At 27.7% G+C, this 25769-nt stretch overlaps 1 protein-coding gene across 1 annotated transcript in view; it reads right to left on the reverse strand.

Annotated features, from left to right (window-relative positions):
• Positions 1-444: 444 nt before the first annotated feature.
• The window catches only part of LOC127062420 (protein abrupt-like), a 61929-nt gene continuing 36604 nt past the window's right edge, over positions 445-25769 (reverse strand). The window contains exons 6-9 of the mRNA XM_050990615.1: positions 16860-17038; positions 15714-15933; positions 8048-8162; positions 445-1446 (exon numbers count right to left, since the gene is read on the reverse strand). Of these exons, the coding sequence (XP_050846572.1) occupies positions 1395-1446; positions 8048-8162; positions 15714-15933; positions 16860-17038 (566 nt within the window). The 3' untranslated portion in view covers positions 445-1394. The remainder of the gene's footprint in view (positions 1447-8047; positions 8163-15713; positions 15934-16859; positions 17039-25769) is intronic.

Raw genomic sequence — 25769 nt, forward strand, 5'->3', positions numbered from 1 at the left:
AAAAACAAATTCTTTTAACGAAAAACGTCCGATCTGAAATAAAGCTCCTAAATCATTTTTCTTCTTCGAATTCAAACGATTCGTTTAAATACGTTTATATTAAAAAGAAAAAGAAGAAGGAAGTAAAAAAAAAAAAAAAGATTAAAAAAAAAAATAACATTCAACGTTCTTACCTTCGTCCAACTCGTTTCCCTGCTCTCAACTTGCCGTACAAACTCCGTTCTTCTATGGATTCAACAATCCTCGCGTTCAACCATCCCTTCAAGGAAAAATTAATTTAAAAAAAAAAAAAGAAAAAAAATGAAAAACACCCCGAAAGAAAAACAAGAAGAAAAAACCAGAAAAGAATGAAAAAACCTCGGAAAAAAAATATGAGCCCTACTTAATTCAGAAAATCTAAGGAAAAGCAACTCCCACCCTCACCCTCACCCTCACCCTTCCACCAACCACCACATTCTTTCTCCCGTTCCGAAAAAAATAAAGAGAACCCCTAAAAAGAAAAAGGAAGGTAGGAAGAAAGAAAAAAAAAGCGAGAAAGAAAATAAGAAAGGAAAGAAACGATAAGAGAAGAAAAGAAAGTAAAAAAAGCCAAAATCCGAACGAACTCGTCGTTGAAGACAACTGCTAACAAAATAATCACACACCGCACCACCCTTCATATATCTCGTAACAACCCTCTTTTTATTCTTCTTCTTCTCTTCTTCTTCTTCTTCTTTTTCGTTTTCTTGCGAAAGAATTTTTCTCTTATGAGAGATCGAGTTTGGACGCGTTTTAGGTGGTGAGTGTCGCGATTAAAAGTAGGATGCCGCAGCGGTACGAAGGGTTGCTTGAAGGGCACGATGTATGGCATGCAATCGCATTAAACCTCCAAGGGAAGAAGTTGTTTCTGAACTCGATGACTCTCCAATTGTTTCTCTGCCAGTTAAATTTTCCTCGAGGCTACGTTGTCGTTGTCGTTGTTGTTGTTGTTGTAATTGTAGTTGTTGTTGTTGTTGTTGTTCTTCATTATTATCATCATCGTCGTCGTCATCGTCATTATCCTGACGACGATGATTCCGACGATGATTACGATGATTATTATTATTATAACGATGTTGATTGTTATTATTATTCGTATTGTTACGATGATCATGATGATGATTACGACGACGTTGGTGTTGATGGTAATTGTGATGGTTGTTGTTATTACTATTGCTGTTGTTGTTGTTGTTATTGTTGTTACTATTACTGTCACTGTTGTTGTTGTTGTTGTTGTTGTTATTGTTGTTGTTGTTGTTATGGCGTGGTTGGTGGTCGTTAGAAGGGCGTTGCGGGTTTGGGATGGACCGAGGGTGCGGGAGGACGCGGCGAAGTAGTAGGGTGGGCTGCACCCCGCACGCACCCCTTGCCCCCTCTCACTTGTCCTCGGCTTCACCCCGCGGCGACGTATCCGTATCCTGTCTCTCGCTGTAAAATAGAGACAAATTTAACCGTAGGATGATATCGATCTCTACTCTCCCTCTCTCTACCTCTCTCCCTCCCTCTCTCTCTCTCTCTCTCTCTCTCTACTTTTTTTTTTTGATTTTTTATTCTTTATTTTTTCGAGATTGGTTATGGCCTCTAAAAAAAAAAATTGCATGTTTTTTTATTTTTTATTCTGCCTCTTTTTTCCTTTTTATCTAAACCGCCAATTTCACGGGTCTTTGACTTTGATGGGAGCTAGCAATCGAAAGTCTCTTCTCTATCGTAACATTTACGATAGATAACAGTATATTATATGATCTGTCATATATATGTATGTATATATATATATATTTATTCATTATTTAAAAAAAAAGTATTTAAAAAGTATAACCTCGATTATGTTAATTAAATAAAAAAAAGAAACGTTATCTTTTATCATTATGTTATGTTAATTATGTTATAATTCTTTATATATAATATATATGAATTTGTTCCTTCGTATATAAATTATGTGCTTTGCGAGAAATTGTTATTTAGAAAATAATAATTGTCATATTAATTTTTTTAAATGTTACAAATAATTTATCATTAATTCACATTTTCATTCGGAATTTGAGTAATAAAATAAAATTTGTTATTGATAAAATTTTAAGTTCTCTATTCTGGAAACGTAAAGAAGAAAAGAAATAATAATAATAATAATAATTAAAACTATAGAAACGTAGTAGTAACGACTCCGTTTCAACGAGAATGCACTAATTATTTAATTCTCGTATTATAAACGTTTTAACACATTTTTAATTTGGAATTTTTTCAAATGAAAATATTAACTTTCAAATCTCCAACGATGAAAGAATAATACTTTATAAATAATGCAACGTCTCTCTTTCTAATGTATGCAAATTTTCTATATATAACAATTTTTCATCCAACACATAATTCAAAAATTATTCAAGGTATACATATCTAATATATATATATATATTATTAGAAATATATACAGTGTCAATCCTCAGATATCCGAGCAAATAGCTTACGACTGATTGAAGTTCCAAGAAAGTTTAATAAGAGAAATTTTTACGGTACTAGTCAGCTGCAAGGTGTACATAAATAAATAAATAAATATATATATATATACATACTTATTTTTTTATTTACTCGCTACCTTGTCGAGTCGATGAAGATCAATATAGTTTTATTTTTTTCTATTTATTTTTCCTTTTTTTATTATATCTTCCTCCCATTAATATTAATTTTGAATTACCAATATTCAGTTCCGAATTAATAATAATAATAATAATAATAATAATAATAATAATAAATTTACTTTTATCTTTTTAAATTCGTAATAAACGAATCAAATTAAAAAATCTGATTCAATTGCAATAGGTACGTTCGAAAGCGTACATATATCTGTATACATACATATACATATATATACTTGTACATATATATATATATATATATATATATATATATATATATATGGATAGGTACATATACAATGTTAAACGTAGAAATGGATCGAAGTATTCCCAAAGGGCAAATAAGTCACACTCCCGTTAGCAAGGTCGCTAAATACCAACGACTAAAATTTTGTCACGAATGTATCTATTACTCGTGGTTTTAATTTTCATGATGGTGATAGTTGAAAAAAAAAAAAAAAATAAAAGAACTGCAACGCCGTATATCAAATGTACAGATTTACATATATCTATATCTACACTTGTGTCTGCGTATATGTATGCGTAAAAACGAGAACGATTTTTCCAAGCCGTAGATAACGTTGATGGTTTTTGCAAGCTTTACCTGTCTCATTTTTCTCTCATACGTTGGAAAAGTGAAATGGAATTTAATTTTTATCAAATTTCATGTTGATATGTTCAACTGACATTTACGTTTAATATCGACGTATTATTAAAATTTTCTTCTAGTTTTCATTCGTATAATAACTTATATATGCATCTACTCATATTTTATATATATATATATATGGTGTCCCAGAAAAAATGTTACAAATCATTTTCCTAAGAAACGATTATATTAATTAAATAAAAAAAAACAAAAAAAAAGAAACATTGCCTTTTATAATTAATTATGATATATTTTTTTTCTATTCTTTTTTCCCTATTTATTTTGTTCTTTTCCCGATTAAACAATCAAACCACAATTGACAAAAATAAAGTGACAACTGGAAGCAACGATTCGTAACATTTTAAATAGACAGCCCTATATATTCATTTATCTCAAGTCTACGAGAATGTATGGTGTCCATGGTATAAAGTTTTACGAACTGTTTTCGACGACAAGTGTAAGAAAAAGAATAGGAAAAAAAATGTAACCTCGATTGAATGAATCATATAAAAAGAATAAGAAAAAAAAAACAAATAAATAAATAAGAAAAATATAATTTTTCTTTTATCATTGAACAATCAGACCGTAATAATCATAAAGAAAAATTAAAGGAAGGATTGAATATAGGTTTATGATGCTTTAAATGGATCACCTCATATATATGCATTTATCAAGCCGATGAAAATTAGGTAATTCTGATAAATGATAATGAAGTTTCAGTCGATCGTTAAATGAAATGATTCGAAAATGACATAATCGATTTTGTTTAAATTTTATCGATCGTTGTTGCTGCATACTAACGCATAATACATAATATAATCCTATACATAAAAACATGAGAACGTGTACGTAATAAATTGATATAAATCATCACGAAATCGATTATATCGGTATATATATGTATATGTGTATGTATATGTATGTCATATATATATATATATATGTACGTATAATGTATATGTGTAATAAAGAAATAATAGAAATGGATGATTTCGAACTGACACTACATTCGACTTATTATTTTATATCATTTATGTATTAGATAATGTCGATTGAATACATTATATTATACTATTGTAAAATTTCTAAATTCTAATAAGTATAGAAAGATACTATAGTTGCTTGAAGAAACGTAAAAGTTTATACAAATTAACGAGTTTTTTTTTTTCTCTTTTTCTTAAGCATATTCATTTTCGATAGATTATAATTGAACAAAATTTTGCTGATTCACGTAAACGATAAAATTATGTTAACTTTGTCGTTAATATTTATTAATGTTATTGTTGTTATTGTCGCTATTATTATTATTATTATTGTTGTTGTTGTTGTTATAACTTCTTTTATTTCAACCGAGGTATTTTTTTATTTCGCATTTTTTGTCTTTTTCTTTTTTTAATACTGAAAATGGTGTCGATCAAACAATGAGATCTTCGTTAACATTTATGGTTATTATTTGTTCTCTCCGAATAAAAATCTTCTTTTTTCTTTTTAATTGTAAATTTTTCACTCGATTACTCTTGACAAATAATTAAATTATTTATTACCTACGTAATTTTATCTCGCAAATAAAATCTCCGTTGGTATTTTTATTTATTTATTTATTTATTTATTTTTTTATTATCATTAAAAATTTTTCACTCAAATATATAATACTCTTTAATATTAATCGCTATGATTTATTTATCCATCCAAAAATTTACTTTTTATTTATTCCTTTCATTCTCTCTTTTTTTTTTTTTTTTTAATTATTCGTTCGTATCAACGAATTATTCTTTGCTAAAAAAATTAAATGAATAATTTGTAAGAAAATAATTTTGATCTCGAATATATAATAACAAACAAAATCGAATGTAAATACGTGATATGATTATTCAATAAATCAATGTAATTAAAATGAAGTGATTACATGAGATTAGAAAATTTTTGCCTTGTACAAATATCAATCTCAGATCCTTATCATTATTCCACATGTCAAACCAGTATATTACTTTGTTATAAATCATCGAGAAATTTGCCAGAGAGTTTCCGAATTCACCCGCATGTTGATTGAACCATACGTAGATTATTAACGAGGGCCTCTTCTCTCTCTTTCTATCTCTCTCGTATTCAATAGTCCATTGAATCCGTTAATTAACAATCGATCAATGTACTACTATTACTGTAAGGTCGAATTTTAATTTTTCGGAAATGATCTCTTTGTATTTATATTCTTCAAGAAATATCCTTTATTTCTCATTGTTATTATTACATCTAAAAATTTCGACAAGTTATTAAAAAAAAAATAAATAAATAAAGTAAAAGAATAAAAGAAAAGAGGGAAAAAAAAAGAAAAAGAAAAAGAGCTAGCCTCGTATGCAAATATTTTGTAAAATATTCAATTCCTCTTTCAATGCGTATCATGCTTTAAAGTCAAAGCAATTTATAAAGAGTGAGAGAGAGAGAGAGAGAGAGAGAGAGAAAATGAATGAACGAGCGAGTATGAGAGCGAAAGAGAGAGAATGGGTGAGTATGAGTGCGTGACAGAGAGAGAGAGAGAGAGAGAGAGAGAGAGAGAGAGGGAGAAAGAGAGAGAGAATGTGAATGAACGAACGAGTTGGGAACTAGAGAAAGAGAGAGAAAGAGAGAGAGAGTGGTTGAGTATGAATGCGTGAGAGACAAAGAGAGAAAGAGAGAGAGAGAGAAAGTGAATGAACGAGCGAGTATGAGGGTGAGAGAAAGAGAGAGAGAATATGGTTGAGTATGAGTATATGAGAGACAGAAAGATAGAAAGAGAGAGAGAGAGAGAGAGAACGAACGAGTATGAGTGCAAGAGAGAGCGAGAGAAAGAGAAAGAGAGAGAGAGAGGCCTCGACTCTATTTGCCGATCAACATAGCTTGACTATCGCTATTGAACGATATCGAACGTTCGAATTTGGTATGCGTGCTTACACCTTTGCCCCGAGAATGAAGCCGAGCGTGATCCTATAGGTTAAAGGCACGAATTTGCGTATACGTCTATTGCTTACCACTCGAGCTCGTATATTACGTGTTTCTATGAGCTCAAATCTATGATAGTACCAACGTATATTCTCATGTAAAACATGAAGAGAACAATAATCAAATTTAATGATAACGATAACGTGATGTTAATTTTTATGACGCATTATACGGATTATAAATTATGATCTTGATGATATTATATAAAAATTTATATATATTTATATACATATATATATATGTGTGTGTATATATATGTATGTGTAAAATATGAAATATATGTTTGTAACGAGTATATTAATATGTATACTATAATATGATATTACTGTGTATATATACAAAAAAAAGAAAAAATAAAAAATTAAAACAATGAAATACATAATATAAATATCAATATACGTGTAAATCGTTTTTTCATGGCACACGAGCTATAAAATATTTTTTTCCCATCGAAAAATGTTGATAATCATATTGCTAGGCCATCACCAATAACGAATCGAAAAGCCTAAAGTATTTCAGGACACGACCTCCAACGCCATTTTTCTTCTCCATCGAATTTTTGTCGATCTTTTTTCTTTTCTTTTTCGACTTTTTTTTTATTCTTTTTTTTTTTTTTACTTTTTATTTCTTTTTTTTTTTACGTTTTATCTCGTTCCTCGTCGAACATTCTCATTTAACGCAAACGACAATGTAGTTTTTAAAGGGAACGTGTAGTGTACTTGAGATCGAACCAAAAGGATTTTTTCCTGGAAAGGATAGATCTACGATTTTTTTTTCCTTTTTACTTTTACATAATAAAAAGGATAAAGAGATTTAGAAAATTACAAAATAATATACAACTCGATCTAAGTTAAAATTAAAAAATACAAGTATATAATTGAAAATTGTATGTAGAAGAGAGAGAGTAAGAGTGGGAGAAATCCAATTTTTTTTTAAATTATATTTTATAATTCAAAGATGAATTTTAATGGAGCGGGGTAAGAATTAAAATTTGTATAAAATTAAATGTCATAATACTCTAAATAGAATAAATAATGAAAATTTAAAATTTGTACGAAAGAAAAGAAAGTATTTTTATTTTTATACGTTTTACATTTTCATGATTCAACGTTTTACATATTACGATGGAAAATTACATTTTTCGTGAATTTCAATTTTTTATAAATCAAAGTTGACTTATAAAATTTCAATTTCAACAAATTTTTAATAAACACTATTAAGATATTTGATAAAACTTGAAATAATCGAATTACATATAGTATCTAATCCAGTGTTACTTCCTCTTTTTAATCAAACTTTCATTATAAATTAATCAATATAATGACAAATTTTTATTCGTCAAAAGATCGAATAGAAAAAAGAAATTAATCGACAAACGTATATCGATAAATAACAATAATAAAAATCTTTTATCCTTTTTCCTACTATGAAATAATTAGCTTATACGTAATCGAAAAAAATATAATTTCTTTTCTTTTTTATCAAAATTTAATTATAACATAAATTTCTGCTACAAGTCAACGTCTTATTTTATAATTATTTACCATAACAACAAAAACAATAGCAACAACAACAAAGTATTATACTTTTCGTTAATGATGCGCAAGTGTTAAAATAATTCGTAGATCGATCAATTCCAAGAAAAAATAAAAAAATAAAAAAAAATAAATAAATAAATAAATAAAAGAATAGGAAAAAAAATAATGAAAAATCGAAGTAAATAATAGGTAAAAAATATTTTTCTAAAAATCGTAGAAAAAATTTCTAAACTCACCATATGTAACGTATGGACTTCATCTTAAGGGCGGTTGAATTTTCCTTGCATTTATAAGCCAAAACCTGCTTGACACTGCTGACATCAACTGAAGGGAATCTCGAAGTCACGTAAGCTGAAACACATTCGTTCTAATGACTCTCTCTCTCTCTCTCTCTCTCTCTCTCTCTCTCTCTCTCTCTCTCTCTTTCATACACGCACACACATTCTTTCTCTCTCTTTTTTTCTTTTTCTAATGTATATTCATTCCGTTTTAATTAATTGAGTACACGTACACTATTTACACACACTTCTTTTTCTTTTTTTTAACGCGTGTAAAGAACACATAGGGAAGTAATTAAAGACGTTATTAATTAATTACATCAAGATTTAAACCATCGCGTTTCTGTTATCACATACTTAGGACACTTTAAGTATAAATATTACCGTCGCATGCTACGACAAATGGGATTTATCGATGTGTCAGTGACCGACGCGTATCATTTTTTTTCTTTTTTATATACTTATTGTATAATGCAATAATTATTCATTATCTTCTTCTATCTCTCTCTCTCTCTCTCTCTCTCTCTCTCTCTATCTGTATCCATCTATCTTTTTGTTAATTATAAATCATAATTTATATAAATTTATTTAAATTTAATTAGATAAATTTTTGTTAATGATAATCAATAATTTATTTTCATCTAATTTCGTCACATTCATTTTTGTTTCGCACGTTTAAATAATATTAATCGACATATTTTATATATCTATATATATATATATATATTTTTATATATGCGTTTGGTATTTTGTAATTGTATAAATTAGAATATTTAAAGTTCGAATAAAATGAATCGAAATAATTAGAATTTTTTATCCAACACGATTCTCAAATTAAAAGTAATGAAAGGCAAATAAAATCAATCAGTCTAATTAAGTTTTTTTCTGGGATAATCTCATGAGATTAATACCATTACCTTTACCTCTATCTTTTTAATGGACAATCGATAGTTTATTCCAAGGAATTTTATAATGAACATCGTTTATTACGAAAACTTAAATAAATCGATCGACATTGTTATTAGAATATTTTCTTTTTTATCCGTCAAACTTGATTTATAATCATAATTGTAATTTTTGATCGAACGATATTCGAAAAAAAAATTAATCAATGCAATCACAAACTTTTATCCGACAATTCTAAAAAATAAAAAGAAAATAAAAACGAGAAGAAATAATTAACAATAATAAAAATCTTTTATCCTTTAAAATTATCTTTTCAGTCTTTAAAAATATTTTTCAATTTTTTTATTCCCGGTCTCTTTCTTTCTCTCTTTCTCTTTATCTTTCTCTATAATAAATAATCAATAGCTCACTTCCACGAATTTCGTAATAGTCGTTCCAATATCAAAAGTTTAAATAACATTAATTAGCATAATTGCAATTTGCTTAATTACAATTTTTGATCCATCAAAGTTTCTAGAAAATTAATCGATATAATTAGAGTTTTTGATCTGACAAAGCACGAATAAAATAATTCATTAGGTATAATTTCACAATTTGATCCAATAAATTTCAAATGAAATTAATCAGCATAACTATAATTTTAGAATCTGTCATAAGTACGTAGAAAATTAATCAACATAATTAATATTTTTTATCACTGACAAAGCCAGAATAAAATTAATTCCGAATAATTTCAAATTTTTACCCAAAAAATGTCGAATAAATTAAATAAGTATAATTTCAAAATTATTGCTCGGCCAAAACTTGAAACAATGTTAATTAAAATAATTACAGATTTTTTATTCGATCATTCTTAACCAGTCACAAAATTAATCAATATTAATATACGATAAATAATGATTAAAATCTTTTTTTATCGATCAAATCACGAATAAATTTAATCGTACATCGATTGATAAAATTAATCGATATAGAAAGAAATTTTTTGTCGTGAATTAATCTTGAAGAAAATTAATTAACGCCTTGATAATTATTTAAAAAGAAATTCTTTTTTAATTATTAACAACATCAGATATTAAAACAGAATTAAGATGAAAATAATAAAATAAAATAAAAAATAGTTAACAATTATTATCCTACGTTTAATTAATCGAAAAAAGAAGTCGACAACTCGATGCGACAAAAAATGAAATCGATTCTTGACTACGACGCATGCTTCTTGTTTTTTGTGAATATATATATATATATATATATATATATATATATATATATGTATATGTATATGTATATATATATTGATGCAGCAGAACGATTGAATCGAAATGAATAAAATAATTATTGTAATTTTTTATAAACATTGTCATTGCAGGTTAATTCTTCTATTTCAATAATTTCATCGTTGAAAAGAAGTAATACACACGCACACACGCGCACATTCAATATTCTATTTTATTTTTCTACTAAAGGCTTTGAAAGACACTTTTATGTTCTTCTAAAATGATCACTTTGTTATCGGATAATTTAGTCAAGTGAGAAAAGAGCTTTGATGGTAGAAAATGAAAAAAAAAGAAGAAAAAAAAAAACAAAGTAAAATTAAAAAATAATAAAAACCAAAGAAAATGAATTGAAAGAGTTATAATTAAACGAGAATCGAATGATTCAAATTGAATTTGTTTATTTGATTTTAAGCATGTTAAATAAATAACTTATTCACGTTAAAGAATATCTCTTTCATTTTCTTTTTTTTTTTTTATTCATACATATATAATCGAACATAAATAGTATTGAAATCGAAATTAATTTGCAAAAATTTATCCAAGTGTGAAATACCATCTTCTACTTATTTATATATATATATATATATATATATATATATATATATATGTATGTATGTATGTATGTATGTATGTATGTATGTATGTATATCCTAAAAATAATTTATTTATACTTCATTATTTTAATAATAACTATTATATCAACTATATATAACCGTTCGTAAAAGATATTTAACATTAAAGTTAGAAAATTAAAGATAAACTCGAAAAACGTACAATAACATTTTCTATTTGTACTCCATACGAAGGGAAAGGAGATTAAACGTTAATGTAGAACGATCGTTTTAACATCGGTTTAAAATTAAAAAAGAAATTGCCAATGTAATAACGAAAATGATAATGATAATAATAATAATAAAATAATAAAATAATAATAACAATAATAATAATAATAATAATAATAATAATAATAATAATAATAATAATAATAATAATAATAATAACGTATACGTTCGATATCGTAATAAAATTTAATATCCTTGATCATACTGTATAACGTCGACCAGACGAGATAATGAAGAACGTAACGTTAAATAATAAAACGAGAAAATCTCTATATATTTATGTGTATATATATATACACATACGTAATTATGAAAAACGATGGACCTACGTGTTGTGCTAAACGAAAAACCGGTCTATCGAAAGAGATAGATAGATAGATAAAGAGAGAGAGAAATAATTTTAACGTTCAGAGAATTTTAACGTTCAGGGAAAATAATAATTACAATGAAATGAAAAGCGATGTAAAATTGGATAGCACAGATACAAATTATGGTATATTGAGGAATATTAATGATGCGCATTTTTCGAATAACTCCGACCATTCGTAGAACTAAATTTCATTTTATATTTTCTTTTTTGTCTTTCCTTTTTAATATATGTAGCTATTTATAAAAGTGAGTTAAAAAAAAATTGAAAAATATTAAACGTGCCTGTTAAAGCGTCGTTTATAAATTACGTTTATAATTACGCTATCGAAATGATTCTGTAAATAAATTAGAACTATTAGAACGATACATGTATCAAGTAAAAGATATGAAAGAATGAGAGAATATTGTAGGAAGAATTTTGTATATGATAAAATAAATTCGAAGAGAATAAATAAGATACTTACTAATAGAACGAATGTTTGATTAGGTACGGACGATAACAAGTATAATAAAATATTTATGAAATCTAACGTATTTTTCTAATAACGACGTGACCTTCTAGACGTTATTATAGTCGTGTCTTGTATACCTAACTATTTCTAACGACGTATAATAAATCTAAATTAGTCAAATAAATGGAAAAATTAATAAAATAAAGAAGAATTTTCTATATCTTAAAATAAAAACGAAATCTAATATATTGTTCTATCAACGACGTGACTTTATAAATGGTGTGCTCGTATCTCGTATACATATACGTCGTAGATTTATAACGAGTCATATATTTAGCTAACTATTTCGAAGGACGCATAATAAATCTAAATTAGTAAAATAAATGGAAAAATTAGAATTAAATGGAAAATAGTATTTCGTATATCTTCAAATAGATTCGAAGAGAATAAATAATATACGACGAAGACGTTACTAACAGGACGAAGGTTTGATTAGAAATGAACGACTCGATCATTTTCTCCATAATAAGTACAATAAAATGTTTACGAAATCTAACGCATTGTTCTATCAACGAAGTGATCTTATAAACGGTGTACTCGTGTGTTGTATATATATACGTCGTAGATTTATGATGAGTCATACATTTATCTAACTATTTCTAAGGATATGTATAATAAAATTAAATTAATAAAATAAATTAATTTAATTAATAATCCATATACTATATAGACGTATATATGTATATATATATATATATATATATATATATATATATATAATGTATCATAATATATAGTGTATTATAATATACTATATGAATAATATATATGTACTATATAAAAGATAAGAAAGAATAAGATAGAGAAAGAAAATTCGATATAAAGAACTTTATAGATGTTGAAATAAATTCGAAAAGAAACAGAGAGATAAGAGTACTAACAGGACGAGCGTTCGATTAGGAATGAACGGCTCGATGATTTCCTCAATAACAAATATAATACAATGTTTAAGATATCTAACGTATTATTGTTTTAACGTGACCTTATTCATCGTGTACTCGTGTCTCGTATACACATACGTCGTAAATATTTAATGACTCATACATTTACCTGATAAATTCTAAAGAAGATATGACGTATATATAATAAATTTAAATTAGTAAAATAAATCAATTTCATTAATAAATCATACATTATATAAATAAATATAAATAAAATATACAATACAATAAAATACATTATGTGTATATATATATATATATATATATATATATATTACTATTGATAATATAATATTGTATACTCTCTCTCTCTCTCTCTCTCTCTCTCTCTCTATACATAGAAAAACATATATAAAATAAATTATATAAATGAATAAAAAAGAATATTATTATTTTTTAATAAATAACATTATTAATTTTTACCTATTTGCTAATTATTAAATATACAGAACAAACGATTGGATCATAACAATAATCGTAATTAATCACGAATTTATCATAATATCTAACGAGAAACATTAATACCTACGTATGTCGATGAAACGACGCTTTCAAATGACCCGTTCGTCTATTATAGCGTAAAGTTTATTACTACGTAGGATAGAAATCGGTAAATAAGGATAATTAGCAAATAAAAAAAAATAGAAGAAAATAAAATGTTTACATCGTTTCCTCCGTACGATTTTGTTAGGAGATAGGGATTCTGCAATCGTCTGCTAGGATAAAATCGATATAACTCGTTTTCTCTTCGAACAATCGACGTGTTTTCACATGAACGTTAGAGAGTTAATCGTAGATGGAGTAATCTTGTTGACGAAAGTACCTATACACGATCGAGTGCTTAATGAAAACGTGATGTAAACGTAAAATGGTTGTAAAGATATATATATATATATATATATATATATATATATATATATAAAACATACACACATAAACACAGACATACTTTGTTTTTCTCATCCTATAATCATACATACATACATACATACGTACGTACGTACGTACATACATATATACATACATATATATACATACATACATACATACATACATACATACATACATACATACATACATATATACATACATACATAGTAGATACACACATACATACGCACGTACATACGTATATACATACATACACATAACCATCGAGTACTTAATGAAAGCGAAGTGTAAACATAAAATGGCTGCAAAGAGAGTGTGCGCAAAAGAGAGAGAGAAGGATAGAGAGATAGATAGATAGATAGATAGATAGATAGATAGAGAGAGAGAGAGAGAGAGAGAGAAATGTATGGATATAAATGAAAAATTGAATGTGTATAAAAAATATTTCCAACAAAACATACTCGTTCTTTTTCCTCTTTTTTTACAAATAATATTGTTACGGAGAATATTTCATAGCCGTTGTAAAAAGTATATGTTCTTATTTTAAAGAGAAAATTAAAAAATAAAAAACTAGACCTTAAAATGATGAAATTGAAGTCATCCACTAAATAAAAAACAATCGATCGCCGTAACATTTTTCACTCCAAGTCTGATAACTCTTTTTTTTTTATCGAACAATTTTACTCAAAAACGTCCTGTTTTCCAGATACAAAATTTATTAATTTAGTATATTCGATACACATACATACATACATATATATATATATATATCTTATCTGTAGATATAAATGCATATGTATACGTAATCAACACTTTATTTCGAACACCCGATATATATAAGAATAGTTCTCTTTTTTTCTCATATCTACAGAGCATATATACATAAATACATATATAGACGTAACCAACGCTTTATTTTGAACATTGAGTATATGTGTGTGTGTGTGTGTGTGTACATATGTATGCATATACCTTTTATATATATATGTGTGTGTGTGTAACATATATATATACATATATACATAATACATAGACGTAACCAATGTCGATTCGAACTGACTATGTTGATTTTGGCACGTGAAAATTCAATAGACGTTGGCACGCAAGCTTGGCCACTCCTTTTGCCTAGAGCTCTTTTTAGATGTGGAAACATTGTTGTTGAATTCGTTGAAACGTGTTCAAGATTCATTTTCATAAGATCGCCAAAAATATTCTCACCATTCTCGAAATAGAAATTAAAATTTCTGATGGTATTCGTTTGATCTAATTTATATTGGATCAAATTGAGAATGAATGTTATGATAGTGTATTTTCTTTTTTTTTTCTTTTTTTTTTTTACTTTTTTTTTTAAACGTGTAAAATAACAATGTTGACTGATACGTTTGAACTATTGTAATATATTCAAATTATTAAAAATCGTCAAAAAAATCCACATTACAAATTATCGTAAAATCCAAAATCAAAATATCTTCTATCTGTATATTTAAGTAAGAAAAAAAAAAAAAGAACAGACAGAAGAAAATTTATTAAATAAAAATTCAAACTTTGGTTAGACATACCATTAGCAACTTTTTTTTACTAAACATATATATGTACGTATATATAAAATATTAAATCGTTGAGAATTATCGAACGCAGTAAAATATTTTTCAAAAGTTCGATCGTGCACACAATGGTACTGTTAAAGGAAACACTTTTAGAGTAACTTCGAACTCCGATCGTATGCAAAAATAAGTCACGTTCTAAAGTAAAGAAAGTAAAACGTCGTTGAATAAGAGAAAAATATGACGAAAGAAAGAAAGAAAATGAAAGAGAGAGAGAGAGAGAGAGAGAGAGAAGGAGAGAAATAAACGAGAGGTAAAAAAAAAACAAAAAGAAACACTCACATATGATGGCTTGCACTTTGGCTTTGTCGAGTGCCGGTTTAACCGGACGTTCGGTTGCAGTTCCTGCACGACTCCAACGTTGTCCCGTGACAGAACATGTAGCTAGTTCCGTTGGGCTGAATAATATAGCAGCGAGGCCACGGGTCAACTTCCGATAATCGCTCCATTTCACAGCCCTTAGTTGTTCCTCGCAAACGGCTATGCCCTCGCCTAAATGAACCTGCAACGAATGAACAGTAACGACCACGATGATAAAGACGTTGAGACGTTTTAAAGAAATATTAAATAAAAAAGTAGAGGAAATTAAAAAATAAAAAAAAATTAATAAATAAATAAATAAAAATAAATAAATACATCCTCTTTTATTCATATTCGTAATGGTGGTGATGGTGGTGATAGATTATTAACGGGAAAAAGATGGAGAGTGAAAAAAGAAAAGAAAAAAGAATGAGAAGAGAATAAAAAAGAAAAGGTAATTATTTTTCATATGTTTTTGTAATAGTGATGGTGGTAGTAATATTGATGAAAAAAAAAAAAAAATGAACGAGAAAAAAATGTGCGTGAGAAAAAGATTTTTAAAGTATATTCCTTTTTATACGCTTACTCAGTGATCAAATAATAGAAGTATTGCAATGAATAGTAATAATAGTAGGAGCAGTAGTATTGATAAGAAAAATGAAGTTGAAAGAAAGTAAAAAGTGAAAGAAGATTATCAAAAAAAGAAAAAAAAAGATGATTTTATGTGATTATGTAGTAGTAGTAGTAACATAGATCGTTTGAATCATTATTATATACACACACACAGACGCATCACTTGGTGTGTGATGAAAAGGCGAAAAGAAGATTAAGGGTAGTCGATAAGCGAAGGTTAATACGAAAAGCAAGGATGTCTAGGGATATATATAACTGGAGGTTGTTGTCGGATGAATGCCAAGCGTTCATTAAAGCCGATAATTAATAACGAGAATGTGACACCAGACAAAATAGCCACGTTATATATCGTTATATGAAAATTTTCTTAGTGAATCAGATTACTGTGAGAAATATGACTATCATTAAATATCCTTAAAAAAAAAACAAAAAAGCAAAAAAAAAGAAAAGAAAAGCAAAAAAAAGAAGAAAATCGAAAAAAAAAAATAAACTCACCACACCGTCCGGCGAGGGTTCTTCAAATCCACGAAAAGCTGGCATGGCCGCCGGTGGCGTCGTTCTCATATCCAATGGCAACCAATCGCTTCTGGAGGGTGAGTTACCGTGCACGGATGGAGACATATGTTTGCCACCCCTTGTACCTAATCGCGGCCTGCCGCGACGCACCCTTCGCGCTGGAAAAATTCACGAAAAAATGCGATAGGCATTAATACTTCGGCCATTTTTTTTATTAACCTCACTTGTTATTTATTCTTCTTGAAGTTCGTAAAATATCGAACTTTTCTTTCTTTTCTTTCATTATATATATACATATATATATATATATATATATATATATATATATATGTATATATTTTTGTATTGTATATATATATATATATGTATATTTAAACCAAATTGAGAGAATTTACTCAGCGTTCTGTAAAAAGTTTTTCTACGAAAAATTTCTCTTCTCTTATCTCTCTCTCTCTCTCTCTCTCTCTCTCTCTCTCTCTCACTCTCACTCTTTTTTATATACGTTCTTGAGTTCTTTCTCTTATCATTATTATAGTTTCAATATTTCTTTCTCCAAAAGATCAAACTTTTCCTATAGAATGTAAAAGCATTCATAGATGATATTCAAAAGTTAGGAGTTAGAAAGACAGTCGGAGTTAGCAATGATCTCTTTCTCCTTCTCTCTCTTTCTCTTCCTCTCTCTCTCTCTCTCTCTCTCTCTCTCTCTCTCTCTCTCTCTCTCTCTCTCTCTCTCTCTCTCTCCTGTTACGCGGTTTGAAACAATGTAGTTGTTGCTTTTGGAATAACTATCCACCGAGTGTCGTCTAAAGGATAAACAATGATAAAGTGTATGTGTGTGTGTATATATATGTGTGTATATATATAACGTCCCTGTGCTGAGATTGAATATATATATATATATATATATATATACACAAGTTATATTCAATGAATACATTTCCTGTAAAATATTGTCACTTGTAAACATAACCGGAACTTTGCTGAATCCAAATGTGTCCCAGTAGTATTTCCACATTCGCATATGAAATTGTATTACATCGTTTATTCATGTAAAATTGTGATCATTTATTTATATAAAATCTCCGATTGAAATTGAATCAAGTTTTAAAAAATCGATATATGTATGCGTACATATTTTTATACATATACGTATGTACGCGCGCGCGCGTGTGTGTGTGTGTGTGTTTAATTTTATTAAATATCGATCGATAAAGGAGTTCACGCGGTTAAGAGAAGTTTGGTATTGGTTAAAAAATTTTAATTTTTTTCTCCTTTGTTGGTTCTTTTTTTTATTCTTTTCTTTTCCTTTTTTTTTTGTTCGTTCGTTTTTCTCTTCTACCTTCCTTTTTTCCTTTTCTTTCTTTCGTTTTACCATGGTCCCGGACTTTAACCGAGCTCATTGTGCCACCCACAAACTTTTTTCATTATCGTATATTACGATATAGGTATATAGATATCCTTTATTTTATTTTGTACGATGAAGGGAATATTCGTGAAAAGAAGAAAAAAAAAAAAAGAAAGAAAGAAAAGAAATTAAATAAATATATCCAATCGTAATGTGACTAATGAAAAGAATGTTGACATCGTTATAAATAGTTAGAAAATTAATTAATATATTTCAAATAATTATTGAAAAGTATTTCTACTCCCTTACATGTTACATTTGTTATATCAAAAAATTAATCTTTTGAAACGTTCTTTTCTTTTTTATTTTGTAATGGTTTGTCACAAAAAAAGAAACAATAAAATCAAACTGATTTTTTTAACGTTACTATATTTAGTAATCTATATAAAATCACCTTATATATATATACATATTATTTTATATATTATTATTATATTATATATTATAATAATATTATTATACATAATATTATATATAAAAGAAATATATATATATATATATAAAATACGGATAGAAACATTTCACCTTAGATTGCAAGAAAGAATAAAAACGAAATTCGAGATAAAGTGAAGTGAATGGAGAAAGAAAAAAGAAAGAAAACGAAATTAAATGAGAGAGAAAGAGAAAAACATCAAAAAGAAAAAAGTAATACAAAAGAAAATTAAGTATATCTTCAATAAAATTCGAAAGACGAGAGAATAGGCAACGATCAAAGTTCGTTCGAGCGATTACACGTTGTAATTAGCACAGTAGATAGAAGAATTAGACATGATTAAAGGATATACCGATATAGTCTTCTCTCTTTCTCTTTCTCTCTCTCCTTCTCTCTTTCTCTTTCATTGGTAACCCTTTTATTTGACCGTCAGTCTTATCTATCATGAGTTCCGCAATCAAGTGGATTTCAAGATATCCTATGTACCAGAATCTCTCTGAGCTTTTATTTTACAGATTCAGACTCTTTCAATTTCGACAATCCTCGTCCGAATCCATTTTTATTCGTTATTGAAATAATACGGACGAGTAGTTTCTTCCTTCTCTCTCTCTCTCTCTCTCTCTATCTATCTATCTATGTATCTATCTATTTCTCTCTTTTATATCTATTCTAATGAATTCACGCGAATTCGAAGTCAACGTAGCGAAATATATATCGCTACGTTTTCGATAATAAAGGGTAATAAAAAAAAAAATATAAAAAAAAAAAAGAAGAAATGTACATTGTTAATTGTTATAGGCATTATATAGGGGTTAGTTAGATAAATTTCTACGGTTTGGCGATTGTGTATTTGATATGAGCAGAAGGTAAAATAAAATAAAGTTAAAATAAAATATTTTTAATAGTTCGGGCGAAGTGGATTTATTTTTTTTTTTACCCCCGTCTCTTTCCTTTTTTTTCTTTTCTTTTTTATTTTTTTTTATTTTTACGGGAACGTTGACTGCGACGAGAAGCTTTTTATCGGATTCTTTTTGTTAAAACTTCTTTCAGATAAAATATATAGATATATAACACTGATAATAAACGACGAGACTACAAATAAATATGAAATGAAAATGGAAGTTAAACGAGAAAACTTTGTCCTCGTTAAAAATTATTATTTGATGGATGATTATTATTGATAGATCATTTTTTAAAGATAAATCTTTAGAAAGATAATAAAATGTATACATATATCGATATATATTTTTTATTGATATGTATATATATATATGTGTGTGTGTATGTGTGTGTGTATTTTATAAATAATAATAATCGTGACTACAACAGTTACAATTATTGTTTATTGGTGTATAAAAAATAAATAAATAATATTAATATTAATTTCTAATGGAAAAATTCCAAGTTACTCTTATGACTTGTTAACGTTAGATGTTTAATATAAAAGTTCATGAATAATGCAAATCGTTTAGAGTCAAACAATATAATGTAATAAACCGAGATACTTTTCAGCTTTTGATCAACTGTAAAATGAGATGCCAAGTAGGATAAGCAAAGTTGCTTGACTTTTCATTAAGAAGATTTTTTTTAAGAAAATATGAAGAACGAGAGAAAAGGAGATATCGTATCTATTGACATTTTGACACGTCCGATGTAGAAAAGGAAATGAAGCAGAATAAATAAAATAAGAAGAAGAAGAAGAAGAAGATAAAAGAAGCATGAAAAAATGAAGGAAATAAAGAAAAAGATAAAGAAAGAAGATATAATAAGACGATGAAGAAAGAAAATATAATAGGACATTGAGAAAAAAAATAATTATATAATAAGACAATCAAGAAGAAAATATAATAAGATGATGAAGATAAAAATATAATAATACGATGATGATAAAAATATAATATAATAAGATGATGAAGAATAATAAAGATGAAGACGAATAAGAAGATGATTAACAAAAAGAAAATTACGAACAAAAATAATATGGGAGAACAATAAGAAGATAAAGAGAAATGAGAAGAAAATAATAAGGAAGGCTAATAAGAAGATGAAGATGAAGAAAGAAAAAAAAATTACGAAGATAAAGAGGGAGAAGGATAAGAAGATAATGAAGATAATATATAGATGAAAAAGAGAAATAAGAAGCAAATAGAATGGAAGGGAAGAAAAGTACGATGATGAAGAGAAATAAAAATGAAGGAAGTTTAATAGAAATAAAAATAAAAGTAATCGAAACGAAGTAAAAATAAAAGATGATGAAGTGGAATAAAAAATAAAGATATAAGAAGAAATAAAAATAAAAAGAAACCATTCGATCGGCCAATAAGTAAGATCGTAATTTGTAATAATTTATATTGAAATGAGTAACATTAGTATCGTTTGTTGAAAATGTTTTGTAAGTTATATTTAAACAAATACTATCGTATTTTGTATTGTAAAAAATGTTGTATTGTTTGATATCTTACGTCTAAATAAATAACATCACGTAATATATTGATCTTAATTTACTACAAAAATACTTGATATTTTGTATCTAAATAAAGTAACATCATAGATAATATTTTGTTTACTAAAACAATTTTTGATATTTAATGGCTAAAAAATCAACGCTAATATTTTCTACGTTGGATAATTCAAATTATAAAGACGTTGATCGATCAATCCGAAAGAAAAAAAAAAGAAAAGAAAAGAAAAGAGAAGAAACAAAGAGAGGACAAAGAAGAAGAAACTTAAAAAAAAAAAAAGATAAGAAAATTTTTGTCGAAAAGGTAAAAGCAAACTGAAAAGAGCTAGGGATGAAAAAAAAGGAGAGGAAACTTGAAAGTAAAATAATAAGATTTCAATCGGAAGGCAAAGAAAGGAAAACTAGAAAGACACTAGGACAAAGAAATGGAGGATAAAACTTGAAAGAAAAATAGGAACAAACTACTAGAAAGAAAAATAAGAAGATTCAAGTCGTAAGAAAATAAGAATGAGAAAATAACTAGAAAAACATTAGATAAAGAAAAAGGAAGAAGAAACTTGAAAAGAAAGATAAGGAGATTCGAGTCAGAAAAAAAAAAAGGATAAATAACTAGAAAAATATTAGATATAGAAAAAAAAGAAAAAAGAGAGAAGAGACTAGGAAGCGAAGGAAGAAAAATCACAAGGAACTAGGATGAAAAGGAAGAAGAAGAAGAATAACAAAAAAAAAGAAAAGAAGAAAAAGAAAAAAGAAATTAGAAAGTAAAGGAAGAAGAAACGAAGAAGAAAAAAATGAGGGTAGAAGAACCCTCTACAGTCGATGACCAATGATTGGAATTTGCTATGACCTTTGGATTCCAAGGTGGAAAGGTGGAAAGGTCGATCGTTCCATAGAACATTCTGGATTACTCGAAACACCCGAACCAATCGATGATCCCTGCCACGTTCGCGTACCTATATAACATTACTCGGATGATAGTAGCATATTGAAACTAGCTATGCCCAGAATAATAGGAACATACGCAACTGCTGTTGCGCTTCCCGTTACGGCTATGTAATATCCTACTCCTTCCTTGGACTATAGATCCAAACATTGTATAGCTCTCGGCATTTTCGGATCGCGTTACATTGTTCTAAAATTATCTAGGATATATATTTTTATTTTTATTATTATTATTATTATTATTATTATTATTATTATTACTATTATATATCATCTATGTGTGTCTGTCTGTCTGTCTGTCTCTGTGTGTGGATGTGTTCGTGTGTGTGGATAGTTAACACAAGCGTACGAAAAAAATATGGAAATCGACGTATACATAGGATTAATTTTCTACGTGCATGTAATCTCCATAAAAATACGATAATCTTATACTTGCTCCTTAACCATCCCTTTCTATACCTTCAACCCCTCCATGATTAGTTCGCACGTGTATATATATAATATAATCGACACTTGGTACCCCACATTTTTCTCATTTATATTCACGAATAGTATAATTATATCGAGAGAAAGAGAGAGAGAGAGAGAGAGAGAGAGTACTATACTATAATATATACTTACTATGTACTATAAGTATATTATATTATTCAGTAAAAATAATAGTAACTAACTATTAAGTAATATCATAAATGTACTATATACTATAATATAAGTAATACAGTATTACTTTCATTTTTATATAATATTCTTATAAATGCTATACGACAAACTACGGATTGTATAACAAATAAATCGTTCCTTTCTTTTTCGAACTTTTTTCATAAAAAGATTAAAAGAGATCATGCGACCGGATCTAACAAGATATCGGATTAACTTCGTGATAGTATTTACCGTAGAAATGATTAAATCCTTTCTCAGATCTTTTTCGTCTTCCTTATCATCTCTTTTTTTTTTCTTTTTTCCTTTCTCTTTTTCTTTTTAGACAATGACTATCCTCTTGAAATTATATTATCCGTACCAAAATCGATTTCATTTCAAGTAACTATATTCTGACTATAATAAGCCAGTCGTCGCCATTTTACAATTAGAAAATTATTTGCTTCGAACGAGAACGTTTATCCATCCGTCCTATTATCCTTTTCAAAATTTCAATTACTTTTTTCGTTTCTCCGAAACTCCGTAAATTAATTTTCTTATGTTTTCCTTTTCTTCCTCCGCCATTTTGAATTATTATTACAATTAGGTTAGGAAAGTAACACCACGTTGCACCATTCGTTGTTCTCCAATTGGTTTATTCTCATCTCTTGCAGACTCCTCTAATGATTTTATTAATATCTCCGAGTGGTTTATTTCTCTCTCTCTCTTTCTCATTATATATATGTATATATACATATATATATATAGACACACATATGTATCTATCTCTTTCTCTATTTTATCGTCTTAACATTGTTTCCAGAGTTTATCGAGACTACTATCCACAAAGTTTCAGCTCGTTTCGTTTCGTAACATTCGTAACAGAGGAAACGAATGTTTCATCATCGTTCGTTGAGGAAAAACCGATATTTATGATATCACCGATATATACAGGTATAGTGTATACGAATAGATATATTCTGGTACGTGATGCATCGTGTAGATCAATATGTCGATTTACAAAATGATGACAGATTCTGCATGACAATGACGAACAACTAACTATTACACATGAGAATTCTGTAATATCGAATTAAAAATCAACATACACGGGAAAAGCTGCAATAACGTTCGGTTTCAAGTTTCTTGCTTTTCATTTTTTTTTGTTTTATTTTTTTTTTTTTATTTGTATATTATTTTTTTTCTTCTTCTTCGCTTTTTTTTTCGACTTTCATAATCAACGACGTTTTATTTCATGAACGAAATGATTGTTTTCGGATGACGTTCGTCTAAATGGAAATTTTATATATCGTGATTATGAATTTTTTTTGGTGTCTTTCTTTCTTTTTTTATAAATAATGATATTTCATTCGATACAATAATAATTATAATCTTTTTTTGAGACTATAAAGATGACCTAAAAAATAGAAATTTTTTTTTATCGACTCACTTCTTGTCCCTTTTTTTTTTTTGTATAAATAATGATACTTTCTTTCCCAATGAAATAACAATTATAATTTTTACTAAGTGTGATTAAGTTTTCATTTTCGTTTTTCTTCATTCCCATCCTTTTTTTTCTTTGTTTCTTGAACCTCAACAAAATATTTCTTTTTTATAAAACAATAATTGAAAATTTTTCTTCAATAAAGATATTTAAATGGAAATTTTCAAAAATAGAAATTAAAAAAATGTATATTATTTTTAACTTTTAAACGTCATTATCAGGTATCTTAGTTTATAAAATACATAATTGACGACGAGAAAATGATGGCATGCTCAGAGTAATTCAACACGAGAGATCGAGAAGAGTGAATAAGGCGTTCGTTAGTGCACTATCAATCATGTACTCTTGACACGTCGACGCTTCAGCATTACACTTCTTACCAAAGTTTCTCATACTTCCGTATTATATATTATTATTAACAAATACACAGATATGACTTTTATATATATATATATATATATATATGACTAATAATAATTGGTAATAATTTTTAATGTAAGCATATTAACACCATAAGATAAAAAGAATTGGATAAAATAAAATTAAAAAGAAAAAAAAAGAAGGAACGAAAAAGAAAAAAACGGAGACATAAGAAATAAAATAATAAACTATATAAAAAAATAATTTAAAGGAGACACGACGTGAGTGATATTACGAACGAGTTTATCCTAGCCGTTTAATCTATCCGATGATTTTGTTTCTTCGTTCCTCCTTTTTTTTCAAGAGAGAAAGATAGAAAGAGAGAAAGATGGAGGATGAAAGGGATGGGAACATTTTTATTTCACGTCACTCGGACGGCGATCTCGAAAACTTTTACTCGATAGGAAGCCCCGCTGTCAACTTCAGCGATACGCTTCATTGAATCTTTGATATTCCGGGAAGAGAAAGAAAATATGAAAAAGAAAGGAAGAAAGAACACAAAAAAAAAGGAAAAGAGAAATAAGAGGAAATAAAGAAAGACGAAGACAGGAATAGAGACAGAGAAAGAGAAAGGGGTGAGAGAAAAGGAGAGAAGGAGAAAAAGAAAAAAAAAGATTACGAACGAGAATCGATTAAGCGGAAAAAACTTCTCGTTTTAACGAGCTTTTCATGCATCGCTAGGAAGGATCAAGGATAGAGAGATATAATACCTCGTGGACAGCCGCTGTCCTTTGACCTGTCGAGAAAGGATTGGAAAAAGAGACGAGGAGAGCAACGACGTCCTCGATGAACGACAAATTTTCCCATTTTTCTCGTTCGAAATTTAGTCGGGTTAAACCCGATGAAAAGAAGCAAAAATGAGAGAGAAAGAAAGAGAAAAAAGGGGGGAAAAAAAAGGAAGAAGGAAAAAGGGAAAGGGAACAAACATTTCTTTGAAATTTTCATTCGTTTTCTATTTTTCTTTCTCGAATATCTCTGAAAAAAAAAGAAAAAAGAAAAAGAAGATAAAGAAAGAAAAGGAAAAAAAATAACAACGACAACATACTACAAAAATCTATTTCGAGCTATTTCTCTCTCTCTCTCTCTCT

Source organism: Vespula vulgaris, chromosome 3 (genome assembly GCF_905475345.1).
Source record: "Vespula vulgaris chromosome 3, iyVesVulg1.1, whole genome shotgun sequence".
Classification (NCBI taxonomy): Eukaryota; Metazoa; Arthropoda; class Insecta; order Hymenoptera; family Vespidae; genus Vespula; species Vespula vulgaris.